The sequence below is a fragment of the Sus scrofa genome, chromosome 6 (genome assembly GCF_000003025.6).
Source record: "Sus scrofa isolate TJ Tabasco breed Duroc chromosome 6, Sscrofa11.1, whole genome shotgun sequence".
In the NCBI taxonomy this organism is placed as follows: Eukaryota; Metazoa; Chordata; class Mammalia; order Artiodactyla; family Suidae; genus Sus; species Sus scrofa.
In genome coordinates, this window is record NC_010448.4 from 147711379 (window position 1) to 147722882 (window position 11504).

The 11504-nt window shown below is 43.9% G+C and overlaps 1 protein-coding gene across 1 annotated transcript in view; it reads right to left on the reverse strand.

The window, feature by feature from the left end:
* Nucleotides 1-11050, reverse strand: part of RAVER2 (ribonucleoprotein, PTB binding 2) — a 155499-nt gene extending 144449 nt beyond the window's left edge. Inside the window, exon 1 of the mRNA XM_021096539.1 lies at nt 10580-11050. Within this exon, the coding sequence (XP_020952198.1) occupies nt 10580-10831 (252 nt within the window). The 5' untranslated portion in view covers nt 10832-11050. The remainder of the gene's footprint in view (nt 1-10579) is intronic.

Consider the following 11504-nt stretch of genomic DNA (forward strand, 5'->3'; position numbering starts at 1 on the left):
ACTTAAAGTGACACAGGTGACATTTGTAGACAGAAAACTAAGGAGCCTGACTTGGGACATTCTTGCCCAGATGGGGAATCATCCCACCAAGGCATAAACATGGCCCACAGAAGTTTCTGATGAAAACTCTTCTCAAGAAACAGCTTTGGGGAGTTCAGTGGTTAATGTACCCGACTAATATCCATAAGGACTTGAGTTCGATCCCTGGCCTCGCTCAGTGGGTTGAGGATCTGGTGTTGCTGTCAGCTGTGGTGTGGTCCGTCAGCTACAGCTCCAATTTGACCCCTAGCCTGGGAACTCCCATGTATGTGCCTTTCGTGGGCCCTAAAAAGACAAACAAACAAAAAGACAGCTTTGTATCTGCTCAAGGGGTCCATACTCAGGTGAAGTCCCAAACACATGATCAAAATTACACTAGCCTGGAAAGGTGCTTCTCAGTTGAGGTCTGAAATCCCGAGGGTGAGATAAGGGCTAAGCTACAAGAGACCCATTACCCCTTGAAATTACACGCAAATTTCTGTGTGCCTATGAATATCAATACTTTTTTGGAGTGAGGGTTTATAGCTTCCAACTTACTCCTAAACCATTAACTGTTGACTGATTGAATAATTATATGCGAAGCAAGTGAGTTCACTGCCAAAAGAAGCTAACATAGTCTTAACAATGCAAAAGTTGTTCATCTTACAACATACTAATCCTGAAAGCCTGCCATGTGTCAGACACATTAACAGAAGCACAGCATTTTAGAACAAATAGGTGGGTAGCACCCTTCCGTTTCAAACTTCCCTCGGAACAATTCGTCAGGCTCTAGGTTAAACATTGGTGACACAAAGGTAAATATTATACAATCCCTGTCCTTTGAAATATAGTGTGTGTGAAGGGGAATTACAATCATAATACAGGGTGGGATAAGAATATGAACTTTGGAATCAACGAGACATCAGTTTTTCTCCACTTAACCATCAATAAACTGAATGGCTTTGGCCAAATTGCTTGACATTAATTTTCCATCTATTTCCCTATCAATAAAATGAGAATAAAAAATTCTGATCTTCCAGCCTTGAAAAAAGGATTACATGCACTATAAATGAAGCATAATGTACGGTACCCCACAACAGTAGGCATCCAATAAACGAAGATTATTATTGTTATTATAGAAATCCAGAGGAAAGAGAAATCTACTTTGGCTATGGGATTGCAGGAAGATCTCAACTAGACTCACAGACTCAATTTGGGGTGCCACATTTTAAGAGATGCAATGACAAAGTGATAGCGGCCTGCCCTCAGAGAAAAAAATAAGCTGGTGAGGACACTCAGACTCATGTCCTAAAACTAGTGGTCTGAAGGAAGTGAAGTTACAAGTTTAAGAAGAGAATACCGTAAATTCTCTATATTGCTAGAGAGGAGAAGTTGGATCAAGAAATCAAAAATCCGGACTTCCCGTCGTGGCGCAGTGGTTAACGAATCCGACTAGGAACCATGAGGTTGCGGGTTCAGTCCCTGCCCTTGCTCAGTGGGTTAACGATCCAGCGTTGCCATGAGCTGTGGTGTAGGTTGCAGACGCGGCTCAGACCCCGCGTTGCTGTGGCTCTGGCGTAGGCTGGCAGTTACAGCTCCGATTCGACCCCTAGCCTGGGAACCTCCATATGCTGCGGGAGCGGCCGAAGGAATGGCAAAAAGACAAAAAAAAAAAAAAGAAATCAAAAATCCAGGGAAATAAATTGTATATCTTTAATATAAATAAGACATTTTGTAACAAAAGCCCTCTGAGGATAAAGGAGGATACCTTACAAAGCAGTGACTTCTTTGAAACTAAAGATGTTAAAAATGTGCTAGAATCCATATGTTTAGGACTCTGCAAATTGGGTTTGTGTATTGGATACAATGTCTTTATCCAATACACAAATAAACAAAGGGTTGGATAAAATGTCTTCTCCCATTCTTTCCAATACTAAGACTTTATTTTTTAATTAAAATTCTGTATTATTTAGGATACTACTGGTTGGTAATAACATAAGTCCCAACTTGAAATAAATGAAAAATGAAGGGAATTTAGTGTCTTGGATAACTAAGAAATCTGGTCAAGTTTCAGATATAGTTTGATCAAGGCTCTAGCTCAACTTCTCTACTTTTTTGTCTCTTCTCTTCCTTCCTTTCCTTCCGGATCCTCTTTTGGATGTCTGCTCTGTCCTCAGAATCAGAGAAATATGTCTCTACACTTATATCCTCTAGGAAGAAAGAGTTACCTTAACAACCAAAAGTCCTAAGCTTCTTTATTATCACTATGGCCAAGGACTACCATGTGCTGACTGGCTTAGGTCCAGCTTGCTGCCCATCTTTAACTTATTCCAATGGCAAAAGGGAAGAACTCTGTTCGTTTATATCACTTCTACAGATGGGGACCCAGATCAAAACCATTCAAACCATAGAGTTGCTAAATAATGGAGGGGCAGGTCCCCAAAGGAAAATCTGGGTGCTATTAGGAAAGACAAGAGGAAGAACAAAAACTAAATAGGCAACAGCATCAGGGCCTCAGCAAGAAACAGATGGCACACTAAAAACTAAGTAATTGGAGAGAAGTTTTTAAAGAGACCATCTACAAAGGCTTAAAGAAAGCCCATAGGTAGCAACAGTCCCCTACAATCGCTAAGCCTAATTATGCCAGGGGAACCATTAAACAACCCAGACATCGTCATTGCATGGAGGGATCCACTGGAAAGAAACTGTGACCTTTGAAGGAGGAAACAGCCGAGCCACAGTAAGGACCTGGGTGAATAAATGCTCCAATTTCTCTCTCCTCTGCCCTTTGACCTCCCACTAGTGGCTCTGGCCAAACACAATCAGAAACCAGAGAATGGGGGAGCCTTGTTAGTGCAAGCCACAGTGCAGTCAGCCTCCAAGGACACACAACCGATGAGAAGAACAGAGGCAGGTCTAGAGGGACAAACAGAAGACAATCAGGTTCAACAACCGAGGACGATCCTCTGCAGATAATCATGAGCCAAAATAAATAAAGACGGACAAGTGTTCCAGGTGGTCTGAGCTTCCCACGTCTCACTATCCCTCAGTACACACCATCCCCTTGGAGTGAGGCAACTGCCTCTTAGGCAAACAAAATAAAAACTGAGCCAGGTGTCTAGTCAGCGATTATACATCTTTAAATTTGTGATGACTTTGTTGTCATTATTTATGTTTTAACATTCTTTCATTTGTCTGTTTCAGCTGGGCAAACAAGAGCTAAGCATAAAGCTTTCTGCCCATAGATAAGACATGAAAACCCGTGAAACCTCTAAAGGTCACTGGTTTTAAGATAAGGAAGATAAATACAAAGAGAAGAATCGAGAGACAAAACTCAAGGGGTTAGTGTTAGGGACCCCTTTTGCGGCAACAGCCTTACTTCGGAGTTGATCTCATTGAAGGCTTCCCTAATCTCTTACATCTTGTTTATTTAAAGAGCAATTCCCTTAAATAGAGCTCCTTCTTGGGCGTGGGAGGTAAGACACAGGTACACCCATCAATGATTTGAAGCTGGGAGTCTCTGCTCCTACACAAAGCTAATCAGATGTTATTGCACATGTAGAGTAATTGTTTTTGGCCGCGCCCATGCCATGCAGAAGTTCCTGGGCCAGGGATCCTACCCACATCACAGCAGTGGCAACGTCAGATCCTTAACCTCCTGTGTCACCAAGGAACTCCTGGATGAACCTTATATTTTAGAAGCAGCATAGCTTAAATCAATGTTAAGATGCTAATCGGCAAAACAAATGACCATCTACCATATACTTTCTCTGGGAAAACACCGTTGCAAGTCCAAAAACACGTTGTAAGAAAAACCCCTTAATTAATTAGGAAATAGTCTATAAATCATCTGAGACTTCTTTGGGCGGCTTTTTAACACTCAGTGTTGTGATGCTAACCATAAAGCACTCCTCTTCTCAAATGTGTTTTCAGAGCAAAAACAAGCATTGCTGAAACACTTGTCAAGAATTTCTGCCAAGACTAGAAATTTACTGAGCCAGGGGTGTCCCAGAAATGTGGAAGTATATTACATTCCTTTAGCAGCTGTCAGTGTCCCTGTTATATTGGGAATAGGATAATAAAGTACAGAGAAAAGAGGCAGAACCCGTAATTCAATTCTGATTAGCTGCAGTAAAAACACATGAGAGATAACTTTTTGGTAGTAAAAACTACACTGAGAAAAGTAACTCTTGGAAGTAAGCAAAATAACACTCTCAATGAGAAAAGAGTTATTTCATGATGCAAGCACATCCCAGTACTGTCAGGAAAAAGTGGTGAATAATAGCCCCAGTTTAAAACGAGTAATTATTTGATATATTTTTAGAGAAAACAAATACATATTTTTCAATCCCAGTTAAAGACCACCAAGCATGTGAGAAAATTCGATTAATTTTTGACTGACATAAAAGAAAAATGGAAATAGCTTTTAAAAAGAAAATCAACCATAGTTTGCTGCATTTGGTCATGTGTTATTCTAAAAAGTGCCTAGTTGATAACACTATGCTTTCAAATGGGCCTCTACGAATTAACCACCAAGCTTCTTAATTAACTACCATTACAGAGTACTTTGAAATGAAAGTTACTAACACCCAAAGTGAGACAATAGACTGTTTCTTCTATTTACTGGTCCTGGCTGTTAGCCCTAAGCACTTCACATTTCCTTTTAAATACTTAAAATCTCTTTCAGATTTTAAAATAAACGTAACAAAAGCAAAATACACGCACATACATATGATATGTAAGAAAAAAACTGAGTGAACTCAAATGATATAGGAAGTGAATGTCACGCTTTCTCCATTTTGAAACCCCAGTAACAATGCTACTGAAACAAAATCAGGGTGACCATAAAAGACAAACAATGTATAGAAATACAATAAGAAACACCTATTAGGGCATTACCTTATCAAAATGCTAAATTCAGAGCTGAAAAGACTATTTACACATGTAGACACACATATACACAATGGCAATTCTGAAAAAGAACCAGTGTTCACGGCATCATTATTGTTCACTATAAATAATTATAATAATTATTTTAAATACTGTAATTACATTCCCAAACACTAACATTCAAAGGCATAACTAGAAATACCAAATCATAGTGGCACGGAGTACTCAGATCTAGGCAGCTCTAAAAAATCAGAGTAGAATCCAATGCACAACTAAGAAGAAATGAGACTGGAAATGCAGGCAGAGGTCAAGTCACTGAAAGCCTGGTCTCAAATTTCTGTCCTATTATGTTATGCTTCTCAGAGTGAGGTCTGAGTGCTCCCCGGTAACAGAGGAGTGTGGTAAATCACAGGATAAATATGATGCAGCTTCCATAAGTGTCAGGTTTATCATAAAAATTTGGAGGGAGGTTAAACAAGTTTAAGCCACTGGTTTTCTATTAAATCCAATTTCCCTAGGACATAAAATTAATATGAATTTTTCAGACAAAACATGAAGCTTCAAAGAGATTTCACTCTTGCAATAGGCTAATTCAGGTTCATTCTTCCTTAACAATTTGAGGAAAAGAGACAAAGGAGGGGGGATTTGAGGAAAAGTCTGAGAAGCACTGCTAGAACTATAGAGCCAAAGATTTCTTGTTGTTTTGTTTTGTCTTGTCTGGAACAGAAGGGCGACATGATCAGATGTGTGCTTTGGGATGCTCTCCCAGGGAAGCAGTAAACAGGATAGGCTAAAACATAAGAGGCAGCAAATAAAGCCAAGGACAGGTGACAAAGAGAAAGGTTGTAATAATCTGTGCAAGAGTTGAAAGGGGCAGTTCCCATCGTGGCTCAGTGGTTAATGGATCCAGCTAGGAATCATGAGGTTTCAGGTTCGATCCCTGGCCTCCAGTTGATCTGGCGTTGCCCTCCAGGATCCACGTTGCCCTGAGCTGTGCTGTAGGTTGCAGACGAGGCTCGGATCTGGTGTTGCTGTGGCTCTGGAGCAGGCCGGCAGCAACAGCTCCGATCAGACCCCAGCCTAGGAACCACCATAAGCCACGGGTGCAGCGCTAAAAGGGCAAAAGACAAAAAAAAAAAAAAAAAAAAGAGTTGAAAGGGATATGAACCAGAGTTAAAGCTATGAGAACACAGGGCTGGGAGGATTCAGGAAAGCATAGGAAGCCCACCAGACAGCACATGACTGACTGCACAGCAATGAGGCAGCAATGAGAACTTACTATTGTAGAGACGTTCATTTTTTCAGAGCTAGGATTTCTACTACTCTAAGGTATTTGATTATTTGTATCTTTAAAAGATCCCACTCCAAAAAAACAAACAAACAAACAAAAAAACCCAGGGAGTTCCCTGGTGGTCTAGTGGTTAGGATTTGGCACTTTTGCTGCTTCCCAGGTTCAGTCTCTGGTCTGGGAACTGAGATTCCACATCAAGCACTGCACACTGTCCCCAACCGACCTCCAAAAAAAATTTTTAAAAAAACTCCCACTTAAAAATGATATTTTCAGGAGTTCCCGTCATGGCTCAGTGGTTAACGAATCTGACTAGAAACCATGAGGTTTCGGGTTTGATCCCTGGCCTTGCTCAGTGGGTTAAGGATCCAGAGTTGCCGTGAGCTGTGCTGTAGGTCGCAGACTCGGCTTGGATCCTGTGTTGCTGTGGCTCTGGCGTAGGCCGGTGGCTACGGCTCCGATCAGACCCCTAGCCTGGGAACCTCCATATGCCACGGGAGCGGCCCAAGAAAATGGCAAAAGACAAAAAAAAAAAGATACTTTCATAGGAGTTCCTGTCGTGGCTCAATGGTTAGTGAATCCAACTAGGAACCAGGAGGTTGCAGGTTCGATATCTGGCCTTGCTCAGTGGATTAAGGATCCGGCGTTGCTGTGAGCTGTGGTGTAGCTTGCAGACGTGGCTTAGATCCCACGTTGCTGTGGCTCTGGCGTAGGCCAGTGGCTACAGCTCCAATCAGACCACTAGCCTGGGAACCTCCATATGCCACGGTATCGACCCTAGAAATGGCAAAAAGACACACACACACAAAAATGATACTTTCAGTGTGCCTTCTAATCATAGCAAGTATAAAGTTGTGGGATGCTCTTGTTAAATCTGCTATACCAACAATTAAATAAAATATGAGTAAGACTTAGGAAAACTATGGTTAATGAAGAAAATACAGATGTTTTCAAAATGTTAAGAAAAAATTGGAGTTCCCATCGTGGCGCAGTGGTTAACGAATCCAACTAGGAACCATGAGGTTGCGGGTTCGATCCCTGCCCTTGCTCAGTGGGTCGACGATCCGGCGTTGCGGTGAGCTGTGGTGTAGGTTGCAGACGCGGCTCGGATCCTGCGTTGCTGTGGCTCTGGCGTAGGCCGGTGGCTACAGCTCCGATCAGACCCCTAGCCTGGGAACCTCCATATGCCGCGGGAGCGGCCCAAGAAATAGCAACAACAACAACAGCAACAAAAGACAAAAAAAAAAAAAAAAAGAAAAAAGAAAAAATTATTGGGCTCCTATTGATCAATTACTCACATAGCTTTTCTAGAAATATAACTATGCAGTTTGAGAATGAGAGTTAGGAATGATTTTGATCCATAATGTGATATTCCAGAATAAATGAATGAATACATGTAGCCTCTTCTAGAAAAGAAGAGAATTTGGGTATTTAAAATATCTGATATTGGATTGTTATGATCATTATACAACTACAGATGTGATAAATTCATTCAAGTAATAAAAAACTAAAAAAATAAATGATTACTTAGAAACTGAACAAAAAGTAGTAACCTTTTATTTATACCATGTGAGTCATCTAATAAGGAGTAAATATGTAGTTTATCCAAGTGGTGCTGACTAAAAGAAACAAAATAAAATTAAAGTTAATCCTTCACTAGGAAGATGACAGTATAATGCAGTCACTAGCAAAAAACAGATTTAGAATTGCTGAGGGAAATAAAAGACACAATACAAAAAAAAAAAAAACTACCTTGCAGAACATATTCATGAAAATATTACAACTTGAGAAGATCAAGTAAATGCTAATTTTATTGGAAAATAGCAATTCTCAAGTTAAATAATCCAAAGAAAAGACTGTCTTTTAAGTGCTTTGGACATTAGCATACTTTGGCCTATTCTATTTATTTATGCAACATAGACCACTGATAGTTATAGTAGGACTGTGATCAGAAAATTTAGGAAAGGTCTAAGTATTAGAGACAATAGGAAAAAAAAAAAAAACCTACACTACTCAAAAGTTATTTGTGATCAAACATTGATTTGTTTAGATTTTAAAGCTACATTATCAGAAATATTTAAAATAATTTATGGTATGGAGTTGTGGCCCTGCGGGCTACGAATCCAGTTAATATCTATGAGGATGTGGGTTCAATCCCTGGCTTCACTCAGTGGGTAAGGATCCAGAGTTGCTGTGAGCTGTGGTGCAGGTCACAGACGCAGCTCAGATCAGGTGTGGCTGCAGCTCTGACTGGACTCCTAGCCTGGGAACTTCCATATGCCACAGGTGGAGTCCTAAAAAGAAAAGAAAAAAAAAATTATTGTGTAAATCATCATAGAAAAAAATAAAGGCTAAGACAAGTCTGGAAACTAGTTTCTAGATCCTAACTTTATTTATTTATTATTTTTTGCTTATAGATGAAACTCTTCAGCTCTCAAAAACATGGCATGAGAATTTAACGTCACAGAAAAATTTAAGATACTTGACAGTAAAAGACAATCATCTAGACATACAGATCTTATTTCAATTGCATTTGATAGTTTATGCTTGCTACCTTACAGAAAATCCTAAAATTTAGGCTAAACATAAATTCAGAATAGAGAAAGAATGTCTTAAACATACAAGTCAGTAATTCTCAAAAAATCTCCCTCCACCACTGACAAAAGGTAATTAAAACTGTTCCTTTTATTAGACTTTGATATATTTTTTCAAGTCTCTTGAGAAGGGAGAAGAGAAATACCAACAGCAAAGCAAGCAGAGATAGAACTGTCTAAAATTCTTGGCCCAAATATTTTTAGAATTAATGCAAAGAAATGTGATAACAAATAGAGCTGACATTCTACAAAGGAAAATCAAGACACTTCTCCATCTCTCTTTTAGACTACACACAGAGCTGCTATTTCTTCAATTAAAAAACAAAAAACAAAACAAAACCCTGCCATCTGCCTTATCCAAGCCTCCCTCTCTCTGAGCTCACTTGATGAGCTTATTATTTGTGTGGGTACCGGAAGGTTGCTTCTATGAAATCAGCCCATTGCAGGTGTCCTTCTAGGTATCACCATGAAACATTACACGCCTCATGGGAAGTGGACCATGATGGAAAGAGTTGAAAGAGGTTTGAGATGTATAAATACTGACAGAGACATTTTTACATTGCTTTTAGAAGAAAAACGGCCCCTCATGCATATGGGTTATAAGGTTACATGCTCACATTGTGAGTGACTATGTAAGGTTTAATTATATGGTAATGAGGCACGGGTCTCATTTTGTGGATTTTATGGAAGACCTGCAATTATCAAGAGGCAGCCCTCCTGTAATTCCATGTATCCTGCTACAGGAGGAAATTCACGAATTTCCCCAAATCTGCAACCATTAGGAAAGACCACCCTCCGCATCTCCGCAAAATATACAAATTCCAGTTCTATGTGGAAAATACGTGAGCATCTAAACAATTAAGAAACCCTGTTTTAAAAAAATGTATGTATACATGCGCACAGAAAAAGATAATATCCCACATTAACAATGGTTATCTTTAAGTATCAGACATGCAGGTGATTTCTATTTCCCTCCTTTGCCCTTTGTATTTTCCAGCTTTCCTACAAAGAAGCATCTAACTTGGGCAACTGAGAAAAAAAAAGTCAAATAGCTGCAGAGCTTTTCATCTTAAAGCAACAGTTAATCTGGATCAAAGGCACAGAGTGGCCTATCTTTCAGCCTCCCTGGAGTCACTGAGTAACAAATACTCCAGTACTTGGCAAGGCAGACACCTCTGCAAGGCTCCCCAAAGCGCAGTGATAACCTCTCCATTCCAGGGCCTTAGCAAACTGAGGGGACAGAGTTGCCTCAGACAAACTCGGTCAAGTGCTCCTGCAACAGCAAAACTCACTACCAGCTGCCCCGTGACCCCGCCCCCACGGCACACCCGAGTTCCAACGACCCCGGCGGGACCCTGCGCCCATCTCCAGGTGTTCCCGAACCTGCCCCGCAAAGCTGAGCCCCGCAGCTCACCTCCACTCTCCTTCACCTACTTCCTCCCCGACTCCTCCTCGGGCCCCTTCCCCCCATACACGCCCCTGGACTAGAGGAGAAGGAAGGAGCCGGCCGGACTTAGAGACAGCGCCGCGATTCCCGTGACCTTGGAGAAGCCACTTCGCCTTTTCAAGCCTGTTTCCTAAGGTGCCACCCTCGCGGGGTGACGGCGGGCGCAGAAACCCAGGGGCTCTGCAAACCCGACCGACCATTCTCCTAACTCTGTACGACCCCCGCCTCCCCAGGACCGCTCCCAAGCGCCGGGCACCAACCTGGACACCTCGGGGGCCGCTTCTCTCCGAAGCTCCTGCCCCGTAGCCCCAGGACGCTGCGCCTCGCAGCCCCTTCCCGTACCTGGCAGTTGCTGTCCTGGGGCAGGTTTTTCACCAGGATTTTCCTGCGGTTGCTCAGCTCCCGGCGCATCCGCTGCAGCCGCGCCGCGACCTCCTCCGGCTGCAGCGGGGCGGGCGCGGGGCCCCGGACGTCGTCGCGCGCCTCGGCGGACGGGCCGGGCCCGGGCCGCCCAGACCCCGGCTGGGGCCCCGCCGCGCCGCCCAGGCCGGCGCCCCCCTCGCCGCCGCCGCCGCCGCCTCCCGCCGCCGCCATCTTCCCGGGTGCCCCGCGGCTGCGGGCTCCTCGGAGGCTCGAGGGGAAGGGAGAGAGCGAGCGGGAGGAGGCCCGGGCGGGGGCGAGGCGGGCCGAGGGCGCAGAGCGGCCCCAGCAGTGGGGAGGGAGGGAGAAGGAGGCGGCGCCGGAGCCAGCAGCCGGCGGGCGGGAAGAGGAAACCTGAGCGCCGAGGAGGAGCCCAGAACCACCTCGCGGGAACCTCCCCCGGGCCCCGGCCCCCGCGCACCGGCGCGTCCTCCTCTCCCGCCCGCAGGGGCCGCGGCGCCGCCACCCGGACACCTGTGCCCGCGCGGGCGGGCGAGCTCCCTTCCCTGCAAGGCCCTAGTGAACGCGCAGGTTTGGGCTCTGGGGTTGCAGCCCTTTGGCACGGGCTTCCCCCCACCCCCGGGGCAGGGGGTGAGCTGGACGCCAGCCCCAGCGGTGCCACATGATACCGCAGCTGTCCCTGGGCTCCCCTCAAAACTCCCGCGCTGGGATGGCTCCGAGGCTGCAGACTCGAATTCAGACCCCCCCCCAAACCCAGGGAGGCGCACTGCTGGCTCCGGACTGTGCTCAAGATGGGCACGTCTGGCAAAGAAGTTTCAGTTTGCAATAAAAAATAAAATCTGAGGTTTTATGGGGGCAGTTCAAAGAGAGTTGTTTCAGAGGCAGT